This window comes from Podarcis erhardii (assembly GCF_964252035.2).
Source record: "Podarcis erhardii genome assembly, chromosome: 9".
Lineage (NCBI taxonomy): Eukaryota > Metazoa > Chordata > Lepidosauria > Squamata > Lacertidae > Podarcis > Podarcis erhardii.
In genome coordinates, this window is record NC_138512.1 from 30069712 (window position 1) to 30087036 (window position 17325).

At 38.6% G+C, this 17325-nt stretch overlaps 1 protein-coding gene across 30 annotated transcripts in view; it reads right to left on the reverse strand.

Moving 5' to 3' along the window:
• TENM3 (teneurin transmembrane protein 3) overlaps positions 1-17325 on the reverse strand; it is a 1299256-nt gene that overhangs the window by 104659 nt on the left and 1177272 nt on the right. For all 30 annotated transcript variants that reach the window (XM_081875189.1, XM_081875187.1, XM_081875177.1 and 27 more), the window contains 2 exons: positions 10463-10585; positions 997-1211 (listed from right to left, as the gene is read on the reverse strand). In XM_081875189.1, coding sequence (XP_081731315.1) covers positions 997-1211; positions 10463-10585 — 338 coding nt within the window. The remainder of the gene's footprint in view (positions 1-996; positions 1212-10462; positions 10586-17325) is intronic.

The window sequence follows — 17325 nt, forward strand, 5'->3', positions numbered from 1 at the left end:
GAGGAAAGAAAGGGATCAGGAAAATCTGGAGGGCCTTGATTTCACACTGATTTCATGCTGTTAGCAAAGCATATGAGGATCATCTGCTGGGTCTGGGTCAGAAACAAGTTAGACATGTGTGCCTGTATCTGGATTCTTTCATGAACCCTGGCACTTCAAGCAACTAATCTGTCATTCTGGCCCTATATCAGTTGTAAAAACCCATTTATCACCCTATAAGACAGGCTGAGGCCCATAAGTATTGAGTGCCCACACTCTTACTATCATGCCTATATCTTTTAGTGCTCCTTTAGTGCTAACACTTGTTTCGCTCCCTCTCTCCAAACAGTTTTCAAGTCCTATTTTCCTTCTCCCATGTATTCTTCATTTGTCTCTTACAGCAGTCTCACTTCAAACCATGGCTCTGTCATCAACCCACATACAAAGTACTTTCCAGGAGTAGTTTCATGATCAGTAGCTGGTGGCTCAATGAACTGCTTACCTTATCCTTGCCCCCCCCTTTAGTGACACCTCCATAGTTGCTGAGCTTGGAGCCCAGGCACTTCTGTCAGGGAACCTATCACAAATGGGTCAATGGGAACCTTGCTTCAGCATTTAACCATTAATTTATTAGCAAGGATACAGTGGCACAAGTGATTTCTTTATGTACAGCCCCAGCTAAATTACAGATTTCTAACTGGGTCTACAAAGTGACCCATTTGGGGGGGGGGGGAAACCAAGCATTAAATTTCTTTTTACTGTACTTATGACACCCAATAAAAGTGATTTGAAAAGACTTCCATGTGTGGTTGAGATAAAATGTCCAAATTGCATTTTAAAAGGCTACTTATAGAATAATAGCTAGTGTCCTCATTATCAGCTTAGCACACAATATGGAATACAGGCAGTGAAACTATTCAGAAGGAATTACTGAAATCCAAAGTAATAAAGTATTTTCAAATATGCAGTTATTGTTTTTAATGAAAGCAAGATTTAGTATTTGAAAACAGCTCTTACTTGAGTATGCGAGGGTGGTAAGCCTTTTCGGCCATATACTCCAATCAATGCATCTTTCTGAAGGGAGATATTGAATTTTAGAAACTGTGGCTGATCAATGAAGACCTGTGACCTCCAGAAGATCCCAGGAGGAACCTCTTGTGTTGCTCTTCGGCCTATATCAAGTTCTCCAGAATCTATAGTATTGTTTTCTTGTGCAAATCCTCCTAATTTTCCTGAGAGATTAAAAAAATATATTAAGACATCAAATATTTGCTTTCAGTTATCCTTTAAATAAGCTGTCAAATATTGAGACTAGTTTCAACTGAAATATTACTTGAGAATCATTCAGAGAATGTTAACGATCCTAGGGAATTCACTGAAGAGCTAACAACACAAGGGCAGCTTACATAAATACCTTCAAAGTCAAAATCCCTCAACTTCCCCAAGGTATATTGTTAAGGCAAGTGTTGTAGGACATACTCTCATTCTGATCACTCTTAACCTAATTATTCTGCAAAATATGTTTCTTGTTAAGTAGGATTAACTCTGGTGCTTATGATTTTGTCTAAACACAACAGTATGCTTGCAAGTGAAAATTAAGATGAAAACAGCTTTGCAGATAAATTCTCATGTAAACAGGTAGCAAAACAATCATTGGGATTGATAAGTACAATTTTACGCTACATTAGGTAGTACGGCATTCATTTACACACTAGGAATGCTCTGTGAAGTATTCTTTCAAAGCGTATTCATTTCTGCGAAAAATAATTCAAACTCTATTTAAATTAGTTACATAACGTGCACATGCAAAGACACAAAGTCAGCCAAATTTTGGAAAAAACTGGGACTTCCTGCTTTCCATATATGACGAGATATCTCTTGAAACAACATACTTTGAGCATATGAAAATATGATTATTATGCCTCATCCTTCTATTCTAACCACAGAACATTACAATCTATAACCTACTCAAGTGAAGCATCAGTGTTAATTGTGTTATATATATCATTCTCTAGATAGTGCATATTCCTTAAAACATTTCAATAAATTTGGTTTCTGTACAAAAATATAGTCTCTCATCATTGAAACTCCACTTTAAAATTAGCTGCCATGCAACATATGTAAAGCTTTCCCCATTCTGCAGCTGCACCTATCCTGTCAGCTATTACTAATACCTTTACTCTTTTTTTCTACCTTTAAGTTGCTTAGCACAGTGCTATTGATAAATGGTGCAGGGTGCTTTCAGAAAGGTAGATAAAACAAGCTTTGAATTTTCTGCATCTCTAAATTGGGTGAAAAGCAACGTTTGAGCAAAACCTACATTTGATTTTCAAAATCCCCTCTTCTGCTTTCTGTAGTGCTTTAATAACACCAACAAGTGGTAACTTAAAAGTGCACATAGCACCACCTGTAAAAACTATTAATGGAGCATACATATGTCAGAGGTATTGGGATAATGAAAGTATCTTTTAAAATATGTTGTGAGAACATTTCATCATTTTTTTTTACATAATGGCATTAAAAGATGCTGTAAACATAGGACGAGATCAAATAAAGCAAAAGATGCTAGCTGCCGTGTGTTTTGAATACTGTACTTCCCGAGTTTAGATTAGGTATGAGTGTCTAAGTCTGCTCACCTCTCTTGGTGTGGCAGCATTGCTGGATGGAAGAGGCTTCACTGGGGCCCCTCTGGTGGAATTCAAATGGCAGGGCCCTTCCTGACAGGCGGAGGGGGCATATGCCCCCGCCGCTTATCAGGAGCTGGATCTTAGCCTGCACACTTCATTGGCAAATGGGGATGCAGGCTGGGATGTGGGCTGTGCCAGGAGGCAGAGCCAATGGTGGGCTTCCCTCAGATTCGTCCCCTCACCTAGGGCACAGCCTGTTTGTTCCTGCGCTAGGTTTCCCCCCATCCCACCCACCCATGGTTTATGCTGATAGGCAATGACTTTGCTGTGGCTATGGTGGTCGCCGTTCTTCCCCACCTGCCCCTCAAAACGCTGGGGTATCCCATTAAAGGGATCCGGGGGGGGTGGCCATGTCCGTGGGCCCAGGGCCGAAGGCACTCCCCCAGATGGCAGTCCATGTGGGCGTCACTCTATTTGATGTAAGTTTTAGGAACCCCCACCTGGATTGACCACACGTTACTTCCGGCCGGTGGGCCGGAAGTATTTAGACTGCCCCATGCCCAAGCCAAACCTCCTTCATCTGTATTCAATAAAGTTGTGGCCTGTTTTTACCCAAAACCCAGTCTGATTAGTCTCTTATTTATATGGGTTCAACTGAAGCATCAAAATGCTGACTCAGAGGCCAGACAAAATATCTGGATAGATTATGTCCAAGAATTTTATCAGAAATCTGCATATTGAAGAGGCATATTTTTCTCTCTCTTCAATTTGATACAGGACAAAAAGAAAAACCACTTTTGCGATTTTCACAGGAAACAGGTTGAGCGGGGACTGTCATAAATGATACAGCTGGAACTGAAGATAGACTAGTCCAAAGTGCCATACTAAATAATACCCATTCCCTGTGGGATTGCAGCAGTGGATGCGACTCAGCATGACCGTCGCAGGGGGAGCGACTCTTCCTAGCTTCTTCAGCGTGATGGGAGGGGGTGTTTTCTGTTTCTTGCATTGCAGTGAGTGCTGGAAAACACTCACAAGGCTGCAGGAGTCAATTAGTAACATGCAGCAGGCAGCATTGGGTTGGATCCTTAGTTCAGGTGGTGGTGGGCCGACACCCTGTGGCAAAGGGGTATTCTTTTAAATCACTTGTGGTATTGCTGAATACCAATACTGTCTCACATTCTTTCAAAACGGTACTTATAAAAAAGAGAGAAAACAACAATAAATGAATCAGTTGCTCTTTTGTTTCTAGTGCATGTCTCTTCTCTTTGTAGATGTTTTGTCAGTCCAGCTGAAGCTTGCTAGTGTAGTCCACTGAAGTGTGCCTGTAGTCATTGTTTTAAGTGTTAAGTAATACACACTGAGAAAACTATTGCCTACACATATGGGTCTTAAACTGACTGTGACTATTCAAGCAGAGATTTTGAGGTCATACTGGAAAGGTCAATTAAACAATGAAGTTAGTGTGCTGCAAAAATTGAAAATATATGTGCATTATTAAGGTTTATTTGGAAAGGGTACACGGACTGGTGCTGTACAGGAGTGGGTAGCTAAAGCACCAGGGAGGATGTATAATGCGCTTTTTCATAAAAGGTTTAAAATTGCTTGTGGGGGGCGAGGACAGAGAAAAGAGGAAAAAAATTAGACTTCAAAAAAATGCAGAGAAAATGAAGAGTTGGGACATCAGAAACCCGTAAAGTAGGAAAACATAGGTTCTTCAACTAAAATTGACAGGTAGCAGCTTTACTATACAAAAAAGTTCTACAACAAAGGGTGCTATAGACAAAACAGCTGAACAGAAAGTTTCTGCGCAGATTGAGCTGTTTAATGTCCCCTCCAGACCTTTGTGCTAAGCATGTTAATTTCATGAAGAGGAAGGAAATCTGGCCTGCAGAGTGCATTGGAATCAGGGATCGTCCAAAACTCATTTAGTCTTCCCATGATCAGATGAAAACCAACAAAGGAGCTCATGTTTTGGGTTAATGCTGATGATAAAGTGGAGACAGTGGGAGAAGAGGGAACATGTGATCTGACAGTCCAGATATTTTTATACACTGGGCTAATTTCATGTAGAAGGGACCTGCAATAATTTCATTTTGTGCTTTAAAGTGTGTTGTCATAAAATGCAAAACAAAATATTGATGCTAGGCTTCCTGAAAAGCAAAATCTTGTCCCCTAACCCATATGGAAGATACAGCTAGTAACAACTACTCTAGGTATTTGTATTAACATTTCTATATGATTGTTAAAAACCAATTGTTTAAATGGCTGTATTTTCAAATTCTCCTCAGCCCATATTTCAGTGCTCCATAATTTTATTAAGAAACACACACACACACACACACACACACACACACACACACACACAGCATACATACATACATAAATCTGTACTTTACTGTATTTAAATATTTACTTAACAACATGAATGATTTTTTTTCTTAAGGATGTACAAAATCAAGACACAACTATGACAATGTTTATTTAGCAAATAGATAGGCTAAAGTTTAAACAAATCAATAAAAGTAATTATTAATTTAATTTAATAACACAAAATGAATTTGGTATAATTTACCAAGACATTAAAAGATTAACAATGCCTGCTGCAGAGCATAGTTTAATATAATTTCAAGCTTTCAGTGATCATGGGAAGCTTTAAAGGGTATCAAGGAGTAAAATTAAATTTATAGCCAATCAATAGCACACCATCCAATTGCATAACATAACCTTGGAATCATACCACCAACTGTGAGATAGCTGAGACAATTCTTTCAAAAACAACCAGCATAATTTCCTAGCACATTTGGTTAGAGTAACTGCAACTCAAAATAGTTAAAAACAAGAAAGGTTCTTGTATAAAAATCAATAAACAATCTCATCAGGAGATCATTTAATCAGAATGAAGTATTTCAAACAATATATAAAGTATTTTAAATAGCGTGGCAAGGCATTTTTAATCTCGTCTTTTGCTATTTTTCAATGTCTTAAGGTATACAACTTCAACAAATGATCCTTGAGTACATCAAACGACAAATAAATTATTTACATGAAGATTATGCTAATCAGCACTTTATTTTTAATATAAAAGAGTAGATGAAGAAAAATCATCATCTAGAACAGAATAAGCTTGGCGTTTCTCAAACCGTTTTCTTAATTATAATCAATATTTTAAATTAACCCACTGACGTTTACAGGGATATTTATTTGAGAACCTAATTTACTTTTCAAACATTTATTGAAATTTCTCAAACTCCCATGGAAGCATGCACAGTAAATGTAACATTAGCTAGCAGAGTTCACCTTCTAAGTGAGAGAGAGCTCAATTACACTGTACCTTGTTAAATAGATGGTCTGTTTTTCACAGTGTAATTACTCACATAGGGAAAGTCACAAAATAATTAGGGAGGAATGTTTAGACAATGTGTAATTCTTTTACGTGTAAGAATTTTTGACATGCAGCACTTATTAAGTAATTACTAGGATTGATTTCTGCATCAGCACTAATCTTTATTTGGTAGCAGCTTGAAAGTCTGTTTGTAAACATATGAAACAAGTTGGCTTGTATTGTACTGTACTGATTGATGCAATGATCACTACAGACTGAACTAAGCCAGTACTGGACTAAATCGGATTGTATGTTTAAGCAACCTAAGCCATCCTAAATAGACTTTTCCCTGTAGCACACTTCCAATGCACTTTATATCTGAACATTTAGTAGCGTCAGAGTAAACACTGCAGATGTGTCCATATCTTAAAAGCTCAATCTTAAACATGCCTTCTCAGAAGTAAGTTCTATTGAATTCATTAGGGCTTACTTCCAGGTAAGTGGGGTTAGGATTGTGGCCTTCGTACCTTTCCATTTATTTACACTTATAATGTATGCCTGGGCATACATCGTTCCATTCAATTGACTTCTCATTTTGTTTCAAAATGAAGACTGTATAGTTTTCCCATTGTACAATGCAGAACATACCTCAAGAGATATGAGTATGACTGACATCAGTAACAGCTATTTCTGTAGGGCATGGGATGGTCATATCTGGCAAACTCCCAGTGCCCTTCCCCACTCAGTAACCTGCATGCCTTTTTTATTGTGTGGGCCACAGCGTATACTTGTCATGGACCAGCTGGATGCAGAGGAGTGGTGGAAGGCACCAGCTGGGGAAATCCCAGAACATGCAGAGAAATGAAGAGGGAGGAGCAATGAAAACAAAGACAGTGGAGCCTTAGGCTGCTGGGGAAGAAAGCAGTGGGAAGGCGAGGACCTTCAGTCCTCACAACTGCCTCATTGGGGCAAGACCTACTGGGAAGGGTTGCTGTGATCACTAAGATTGAGCTATTTTTTTCTTTGAAAAAGCACCTGACATCAGGTGCTCTATTGCTGACTTATGCCTGACTCCCGCTCTTGAATACTATTACTAGTACTGGAGCTGGAGCACAGAGCAAAGCATTAGGCAACAAGGAGAATATTTCCCAGACTGGGATGGACAATGGCTGGCATCACTGGTGTCGGGTGACTGCACGACTGGTCCATGGGCCAATTTTGCTGCTGGTCTTGGAATAATAGAATCTGAAGGACCCCAAGGATCATCAGGTCCAACCACCTGCAATGCAAAGCTGAGAAGCTAAAGCATCCATGCTAGATGCCCATCCAACCTTTGCTTAAAGACCTCGAAGGAAGGAGAGTCCACCACCTCCCTAGGGAGACTCTTCCACTGTCAAATAGCTCTTACTGTCAGAAAGTTTTTCCATTTGTTTAGTCAGAATCTCCTTTATTGTAACTTGAAGCCATTGGTTTGAGCCCTACCTTCCAGAGCAGGAGAAAACAAGCTTGTTCCATCTTCTCTGTGACAGCCCTTTAGATATTTAAAGATGCCTATCATATTTCCTCTCAGTCTCCTCTTTTCAAGGCTAAACATACCTAGCTCCTTCAACCATTCTCATAAGGCTTGACTTCTAGACCCTTGATCATCTCAGCTGCCCTCCTCTGTACACGCTCCAGCTTGTCAACATCCTTCTTAAATGGTGGTGCCCAGAACTAGACACAGTATTCCAGGTGTGGTCTGACCAAGGCAGAACAGAGTGGCATTATTATTTCCCTTTATCTGGACATTCTGTCTTCTGCGGCATTAGCTACCTCTCCTAGTTTCATATCATCTGCAAATTTGATGAGCATCCCCTCAATTACTTCATCCAAGTCATTTATAAAGATGTGGAACAACAATGGGACCAGGACAGAATCCTGTGGCACCCCACTTGTCACTTTTTTCCAGGATGAGGAGAAACCATTAATTGGGCTTGGTCTTGCTGGAGGACAATGAAAGCCACCAATCAGTTACTGAGCCATGAGGGTGATTGAATGATTTGGGGGGGGGGGACTTTCTAAATGGTGGGAAAGAGGGAACTTTCTAAATGGTGGGATAATGCCATGAGCCTTTTCTCACATGGCATTGATGTGGGCAGAGCATCTTTTCCTCCACCAACTGTCTGTTGCTCAAAGGTCCACAACAATCTAAATGGCAAAAATCCCAAAATGTAACATCATTATAATTCCTTTTTCTTTCGCTGTAACTTCTAGCAGTGTTCCAGTATTGAATGTCATAAAATGTTAACTATCTTGTAGCAAAAACTAGTTATCTGAACAGAATGTACTAGAAATCATCAATTATAATGATCTGATTCTTTACCTTTTTTAAATACCAATACATTAGCAGTTTCAAGAACACATCTATTTCTCACTCTATTTGTCACATATTCCATGAAATTGTCAATAATGATAGTGAAAATGAAGTTTTATATAGAAGTTTGCATTCATTAGTCATAGCTGAAGAATGTTGCAGCCGCAGCTGCTGCTATAGTGTATATATATTCATTAAATGCACAATAGATTCTCCCCTTGTTCTTTACTTTAAGTAGGAAGCCGCCCACATAAGGATAGAGATAATGGATACCAAAGTACAATGCACAGATTTGAGGCAAAAAGGAATGAGAGGAGGGATAAAGGAGCATTCTTCTTAGGCAAGATGTCTAAAAAATGGGAGAAATGGGAAATTGAGTCATATCATTTCTATAATTTGGAACTGTGATGGGCAGAAAAGTGAACAGAAAAGGCTTCTTCTATCTTCCTCCACAGTGACAGAGGTCACCTGTACACTGTGAATGGGAAAACAGATTTAAAGAAAATAGTGCAGTAAATACAGTATTCATCAACCATTTAAATAAGGTTTTCCATTTAAAAACTATTGATCTGTTAGCCAAAAGGGCATGGACTCTTTGAAGTTTTAGAGAAACTTAAAGGGCAGCATCAGGGAAAGTCAATAAAATATAATCCCTTTATGTGATTTGTGTTTTAAAAGCTCCTACAACGAAATTAATATAGTTTGACTCTTATATATTACCTGGCAGAGGCAGATGCAATATGAAATCCTAACACAACTTTCAAAAAAGATAAACACATTGCACATGATCTGGTAGATTTCAATAGGAGGGAATCATACATCTTCAATATAACACAAGGAAAGCCTTAAGCACTTTCAAAGAAAGGCAAACAGGCCACACACAACAAACACATACAACAATTTAGCCATTCTAGTTTCTTTGTCGCCTATGTAATAATTTACAGTCTGCAGATGCTCAAGAGTTTTTTTCAGGGACTGGGTTTGCTCCCAGATTTGCTCCTGTTGGGAATTATCAGCTAGCAATCAGGTTGGCTGATTCAGGATACATACCCAATGCCCAGGCCAAAGCCATTTTTCACCCGTAATCAATAAGGCAATCATGTTTCACTGTAAAGTTAATTCTACCTCCACTGATGAACATCAAAGCCCCGTCCCAAAGTGACTATTGCATCCATTTTATGGGTGTTGTCCCACAATGTAATATCATGGGATGGGGAGATATCTCTTGTGGCTGCTGTAGTTCCAGATGAGCCAACAGTAGTAGTAAATGGCCTAGGCCCTAGAGGGAACAGCAGATCTGGGAGTAGTCACAAGACCATCTGTAAGGAGAGTAGATTATAACACCTGCCACAGCCAAACTATATAACAGATGTGTTGGCCTGTGAGGTGATTTTGAGTGGGAAATATCCCTTGGCCTTGCCATAGACAGCAGATCACTGCCAGTGGGGGAGACCTCTTTGAGGTAACATCAGTTGTAGTTGCTGCTAATGAATGCAAGGCTGCTAATGGGTAGGGTTCCTCCCCTCCAAAAAAAATTCAATTGCTATGGGCAGATCACTGCCTGATGTGGTTGAGGTTTGCTGGAACTCATGATCTCTACAGGGTAGGAACCCAATTAAAATGCTCCCTGCTTGGAGACTTCTGGATCCAGAAGGATTCCTGAATGCTGTGGATTGATCTGTGGAATGGGGAGGTGACTCAGGCAGCTGACACAATCACTATGAGGTATTCTCTCTTACTGTTTCTGAAAGACGAAGAGTAATGAAGTGCTTTGATAGGCAGAGTGATGGTGGAGAAAGACGTGGGATGAAGAGCCCATATTAATACTGGCTTGGTGGCAGTGAAGGCAGCAAAGAGATCACATAGTGTAGCGTCATCAAGTGGAACCATACTCCATGTAGTAAAGTGGTTTTTACATTCTGGATCCCATAGTAAGTATGTGTACACAGTAGAAGACTGGCCTATGCAAGGTTACCAAATTTTAACTTCTTCACAGCTATTAAAGATGCAAAGCCCTGCATCACATGCGACTTGGCAGTTCTCCGTTTTCTTCCTTTTAAAATTGACACTGAAATTTCAATAAATGGGACGGACGGAACAATTGTGAAATGAGAGAGAACCTGAATAATATTGATATATTTAAAAGGGAAGCTAAACAGAAGTAAGATGCTCTCTTACCATTTTCACCAGAAGGCAATGACACAGTGTGTGTTGGCACAGTATCAGAATTCACTTTTCCATTTTCAAATGTGTCATTTTCAGTCTGCTGTAACTGCCAGTTGAGGCCAAATAGATGCATTGCTGGGGACAAAGAAAACATATCATTTAATAATTCACGAGAGATAAGAAACAATCCACAATAAACCAGTAGTGAAGTTCGCCTTTTACAAAGAACATCTAAGTTTTGTATTTTTAAACACAGTAACAGGCATGTTCGTTCACATAAGCATTTAATTTGTTCAGAATCTGTTTTTGGTTTAGGTAATACCGTAATTACTGAATCCACTTCAAAGGCACAAAGCAGTTTTAGCAAGAATAAATAGTTCTGGTCACTAAACATAATGTAGGTCACCACTATGGCACAACTCTCAGTCACTTCTTACTATAGCATAATTCCCACATCACTCTCCATACATCCCTTATCTTCCCAGAGAAACTCACTTCATCTTAAAACAAATGGTTTCCTGGAAGTGTTGAGACAGTGCCTTTAGTCTCCAGATTACTAGTAGTTACCTGGAGATTCTTCCTGCATTGCCTCACTGAACTGCTTCTGAAGTAACAGCCTTGTTGATTTGACAAGGCGGATGGTTCTCTGTTTTGCCATGCTGTGCTGTGGCAGTTTTACAGCGATGAAACATAGCAAGACAGGAAGCATTGCCTAATTATTATCCCACCCAATCCCCGGTGAGTATTTTTGTTCCGTTTCAAGCAATCAAAGGCATGTGCTTTTCAAGGGTGTTAAAGTCATTGTGAAACTTTGTCTCCCTTTCAGCTCCATCCTAATTAATATCACTAGCCCGGTTGATGGCACTGGTAATAACTATGAACAATACACATAGATCATTTCATTGTTTCCCACTTTTCTGTTGCTCTCATAACCAGAAATTTGAAATTTTCTCTAAGGTACATAAAGAAGTATTTGTTTCAGATCTTTGATTCTAAGATCTATTTCCATTTCTACATCTATTTCCTTTGCTACATCTTAATAATTCCCAATACCACTCCCAATACCACTCTTATTCCCAATACCCAGTACCACTCTTCCCAATACCACTCTTCCTATCTAAACATCATATCTGGAACACTGCCAGATTTACCCATATTATGAATACCCTGCACATGAAATTCCTTTTCATGACTTGCCTACTGCTTATGTTTTATTGTTGCCTTAGTTTACTATGAGTATGCAGAATCCCCAAGGCCAATGTACTGTCAGTTACACTGTCTCAATATCATGGTTTCAATAGAAAAAAACACAAAGACTGATTCCCACTTGGGCATGTGTGTTCTAAATATTCATTACTTAGAATGTTTCAACTAGTCTGATTTAATACTTAGCAATGTCGATTATTGTGAATGTCAGAAATCTGAAGCTGTGGATATAGTTTTTAACATTCTTCCAGTATATGTTGACAACTACCAGTGAATATTAACAATCGCCGCTGAAGAATTATCATCATTTGCTGATGAAGTTTGACAATCTCCAGGGTCTGATGTTTACAGTAGCATCTCCATTCACTCCTATATTTATTGCTTTAATTTCAGAGAGAAATTAAAAGACCTTGCTTTCTTCACAGCTTCTGCCTCGGTCACTTTGTAAGATAAAAATAAAAATGTAGTTTTCTAGCTATCTTTGCCTGTTATTCAAAGATGGTGCATATATACTCATCACATTCTTATTTTATTTCGTCTGTTTTATACCTCTTGCCTCTGAAAGCTCATGCCATATTATGACAGTTAGCCTTTATGACAGTTAGCCTTTATGGTATTATAGTTTGTTTTTCTTTTTGCTGTTACAGTTAACATCACTCTTCTGGAATTTTAACATGTCACGATAATGTGTGGATTCAACTACTAGGGGGAAAAAGGACTACAGAAGCTGAGGTGTTTGTTAGATATAACTAATGTAGTGTGCTTCAAATTTATCTTCTGAAAGCAAAAATGTACCCATCAAATCTAGCTGCACAATGAATGCAGTTCAGGCTCTCATGAAAACTCTCCTAGCCTTTCTAATACTGCACCCATATCTCTTGTCACTGGATGGCTGAAAGAATAATATATTCCTGTGAGTGGATTAGATCAATCCATTAATTTGGAGTTTTATCAATGGAAGATCTAATCTTGATTGTATAGTTTCCAATTCTGTTTTCACACTACAATCTACAAAAATATGTCAAGATGTTGTTGTGGATTAATTTTCTGAAACTTGCTATTTACCCCCCCAAAAAAGGGTAGAGAATATCTTAACAAATATTTTTCATTTTTCATTTCACAGTTGTTCAGCAACTGTTAAAAGAGGAGTTTCTAGACTTGCTTTTAGTTCGCCAAGCAGGCATATAAAGCACTTGTCTAAAAATTGCAATGGTTATTTCCCATGTTACATTAATCTGGATAAAATGTTAATCAGTGCCATTACTTATGTACTCAGCATCCTGTCTCGATTGAAGGAGAGTGTTTTGGGAGGGATAGGGAAACAGCTTTTGTATATTTTCTATCCACGATGCAGTAGTTATTCCATACAGGTTCCTTTAAATACTTTCACCCTCCACAATGTTTGAACACATTCATCTTCTAATACACCAAACCTCAGTTTTGTAAGTTTTATTTGAAGTGGCTATAGGAAAATAAAAGGGATATTGGAGAATGAATAAGAGAAAAACATCTACAAGGCAAGTCCATGCATTTTTCCATTGGATTTGTCATAGCTGTTAAATACTTAATATTGTTTTGGAGGATAAGGAAACAAGTACAAAGGAACAGCTCTTCAAAGTTCTTCAGGAACATGTCACCTCTGTGAAAAGTTCAACTGCACTTACAGGAAGTGTAGTTTTCTATTTTTTATTCCTAATGAAAGGTCAGCAGATTGTGTTGATTGCTCTGTCCATGGCTGAAGGCAGGCAGCAACATTTTGGGATGTAGGGCTCCCAGGATTCAGTTTGCAAACTCATCAAGCTTGAGCTAAAGACAGGAGTTAAGAAGGAAAAAAGAGAGCCTACATCCCAGAAATAAAAGGAGAAATGGAGCCACTGCAGCTAGCCTCAAGGGTGGGGCTCTGCTAACCTTTCATTGGGAATGGAAAACTATGCTTCAGGTAGGTACAAGAGTATTTCTTCCCCATTCCTGCAATGAAAGGTCAGCAGATTGGGACATACCAGAGCTATCCCAATCTGGTTGGTTTGGTGAGAGTGGAGAGATGAAGCAGAGGCTTAGCGGATGTGGGGAAGAACCAAAGAAAAGGGCGGTTTGCATTCCTGATCTCTGCACCCAAAATGGAAGTAGAAGAAAACAGCTCTTGCCGTGCAGGTGATCCTTCCTGCTGTTCCCACTAGCCTACTCTGGGCTTCTCCAGCTAAGTTTCCGCCCAAGAGAGTGATGAATCACAAATCCATGAGGAAAAGGATCCTGGTTTCCTTTGTCGAGGCAAGTAGAGAAGGTAGGCTAAAGATAGGTATTTTCATATATATATATATATATATGAGGTATTTTAAGAGGGGCAGTAAAAGGCTTTTGTAAAGACAGGAATAAGCCAGGAGAGAAGAAGGTGGGAGCAGAACGTGATTTGGCTACACTCAATGAAGGCAGGAACAAAATAGAGACTTGTTTCCTGACGTTGTTTCCTGACTTAGACTGTGGGTGGAGCAATCAACCCAATCTGCTGACCTTTCATTGCATGAATGGAAAAACTTATGTTCCATAAAGTTATCTATGGAGGATAGTGCATTTACAATGTTAAATATCTCTCTCACATTTACAGGCCTATCAAATTAGCATTCTCATTGTGCCTCGTACCCTGTAAGACTGGAAAGGTTTTACATCCCCTTGAATCATAAATCAGAAGAGAAAAAACTTCATTGTTTTAAATTTATATTTTAAATTTATAATTGGTTTAAATTGAAAAGTGAATGATGAATGAAGATCATGATAGAGTTCATTTTAAATTGTTAAATGTGAAATTCAAGATGTGCAATCCACAATGGCTGATTAACATATTAACAGATGTGGTGGGATTAAATTGTGTGTGAATCTGCCCATCAAACTCATCTCATGCATACAGACTATTGGTTTGTATCTATGTGCCCTATCAATGATAGCCACCTTTTTGAAGACGTGCCCAGTTCAAATCCAGTTTAGATATAAAGAGTTACAGAAAGCAAGTATTATGGCTAGAAAATTGCCATTTCTACAACACACTGAGCATGCACACAGTTCACCTGGTCATAGCCTTCTGCCCTAGAGTGAAATATCCATTTCTATTTAAATTCTACATTTGCATCTATACATATAAATTAGCATGTGTGAATCTGTGACTTATTCTGAACTCTTTTTGGTGGTGTACTTCCTTCTTATGCAACAGTGGCCAATCTAGGACTACTCAGCACAGTCTAGGTCTATTCAGCTAAATATTGAATGGTGTTGTGAAACCTAAATGAATGCAGTGGTTTGTTTCCAACACTAATCATTTATCTTTTAAATATATGGTGCTTAAATATATATTTTTGCATCCTCTTAGTTTGCTATGCAGTGTCATAAAAATATCTACTGCCTACTTTGCATTTTCTTATTTTGCAATGTGGTGTCATAAAAATATCTACTGCCTTGAACTGTACAGAAAACAAAACTGCAGACCAAAAATGCTCACTGAGCTTGTATTCACACACAAATTTTCACATGGATTTCTTAAGCCATTTGCTATGCGTGATACTATTTCATAGAAGTAAATCAAAATAATTATCTTGCCTGATTAGTTTTAATATCAAGGAGAATCCTAATGTTTTACATCCAAGCATTCAAAATGCAAGTGCTCATGTAAGCTTTACCATCATAACACACTATAACCTACTATTATATGAATCTACAATGGAGACTACAGATATCATTTGGGATTTAACTATATATTTCTAGTGGGAAAAATATTTGCAGGTGTGAGACTAAATTGTCAAAGCAATATGAGTAACAATCATAAGGTAGGTTATATGGTTTGCACTATGCTGTTCTGCAAGGCATATATAGGCAAGTCATAGTTCATCATCTATTAAGCAAGACAACTTCAACCCTGAGATGCACAGCCTGGCATTCTGAACTTTGCACATACCAAATACATATGGTTGCTTCTAAATTGTTTTCATTCATTTTTAAATAACTTGCTAATTGCAAAGGCACACTACCAATATAATTCAATGACTATGAAGTATTAGCTTCCATCTCTGTGGTATAAATGGCTTAGCTGGGTATAGCTACCAGTGGATGAAATTGAACCAAAGATTATTGTGCCAATGCAGGGATAGTAAACTCTTTTCTATGATGGACTGCTCATCTACCAGATCCAATAGTGAATGCAGTTAGAGTTAAATTGCTTAGCGCCTCCTATTTGTATGCCACCTGCTCCCTCTTCTTCCCCCATCACCACCCTAACCCTAACCTATTTTTAGGTGTCAGGCATTCAATATATATATATATTCATCAGACTTTTGGCCCTTCATTTGGAGGGTATTAGGTACTTGTGGCCTCTTTCTTGCTTATCCTTTAGTTGGGTGGATTAGACCTGTCTTTATATGGACATGTTTTTAGGTTTTCGTTTTGTTTTAATTTTTCAACTTGGTTTTAACATTTGTATCATTTTGTGAGTTGATTTGGGTCATTTCTCATGAAAAACTGAATAATTAATCATAATCATAATATCATAATAATACTTAAATAACCAATGATCACTTAACATATATACATTATTGAACACAATCTGTGGTGGCAATCTGGTAATCACAGTGTAGCAGAGGGGAAAGCACAGTTCTGCAACAATTTTCAGAGCAGGGGTGATGAAGTCAATCGCAAGAGGACCAGAGTAATGATGGGTCTGGTTCTGACAAGTCAATAAGGTGCTAATGAAGCTTTCAAGTTTGTGACAGATTATCACAGGGGAAGTCAGAGAATGAGGTAAACAATCGAGGAACAGCAATGAATGCAAAGCGCATAGGGGAAAAAATCCAAATATCAAATGTCATTATAGACAACAGGTTGCCAATTAGGAACAGGATTCTGACTAGTTTCCACCAGTGCAATTCCTGAGCAGCAACTCTCTGTAATCACCCATAGCACCAGGCTGCCAGCCACATTTTCAACTTTAGAACCTCCAGAGACTTTTTAAATACTGTAACGAAAGGTATCTTCTAGCAAACTCAGGTGGTAAATGCTTTCAAGTTGTAGCCAAAACAGGGCCATTGAGAAATTAAGATGGGGTTGTCAGCAGCCTCAGAAGATCCAGAAGTTTTGCAGAAGAACCACAAAATCTTTAGGCAAAACAATATGAGGGGACTAAAACAACAACCCCAAAACAGCCCAAGGAGGACAAAGGATGCTGAGTGGCTACAGAGTGTCTGCTGCAAATGGAAAAGTGGGGTGGTGAACAGAGTATTCTGGAAGATGGCATGGCTAGCTGGTGGGCAACCTGAACAGGAGCACTCTATATTTTACTTCAATTATATCTGAATTCAATTATATTATTTATCATCACTCATAGCACTCATATTAACACCATAATCTCCTTTAGTTAGAAGGCTAGACTAGTACTCTACAAATGTTTATGGTATACAAACTATAACAAGATTTTAGTTTAAATCAGGGGAACCAGTGGCAAACCAGGTGTTTTACTATAACTCTCTTCATCCCTGGACATTCACCATGCAGACTAGGGTTGTAGGCTCCCAATCCTTCCTTTAAACAATGAGCTCTTCAAGATGCTGGAACAATAATATTTTTACTGTGTATTAATCCATACAAGCTTGAAGTATAGTTCATATTTTAAATTTAAGAAAATATTAGATGCC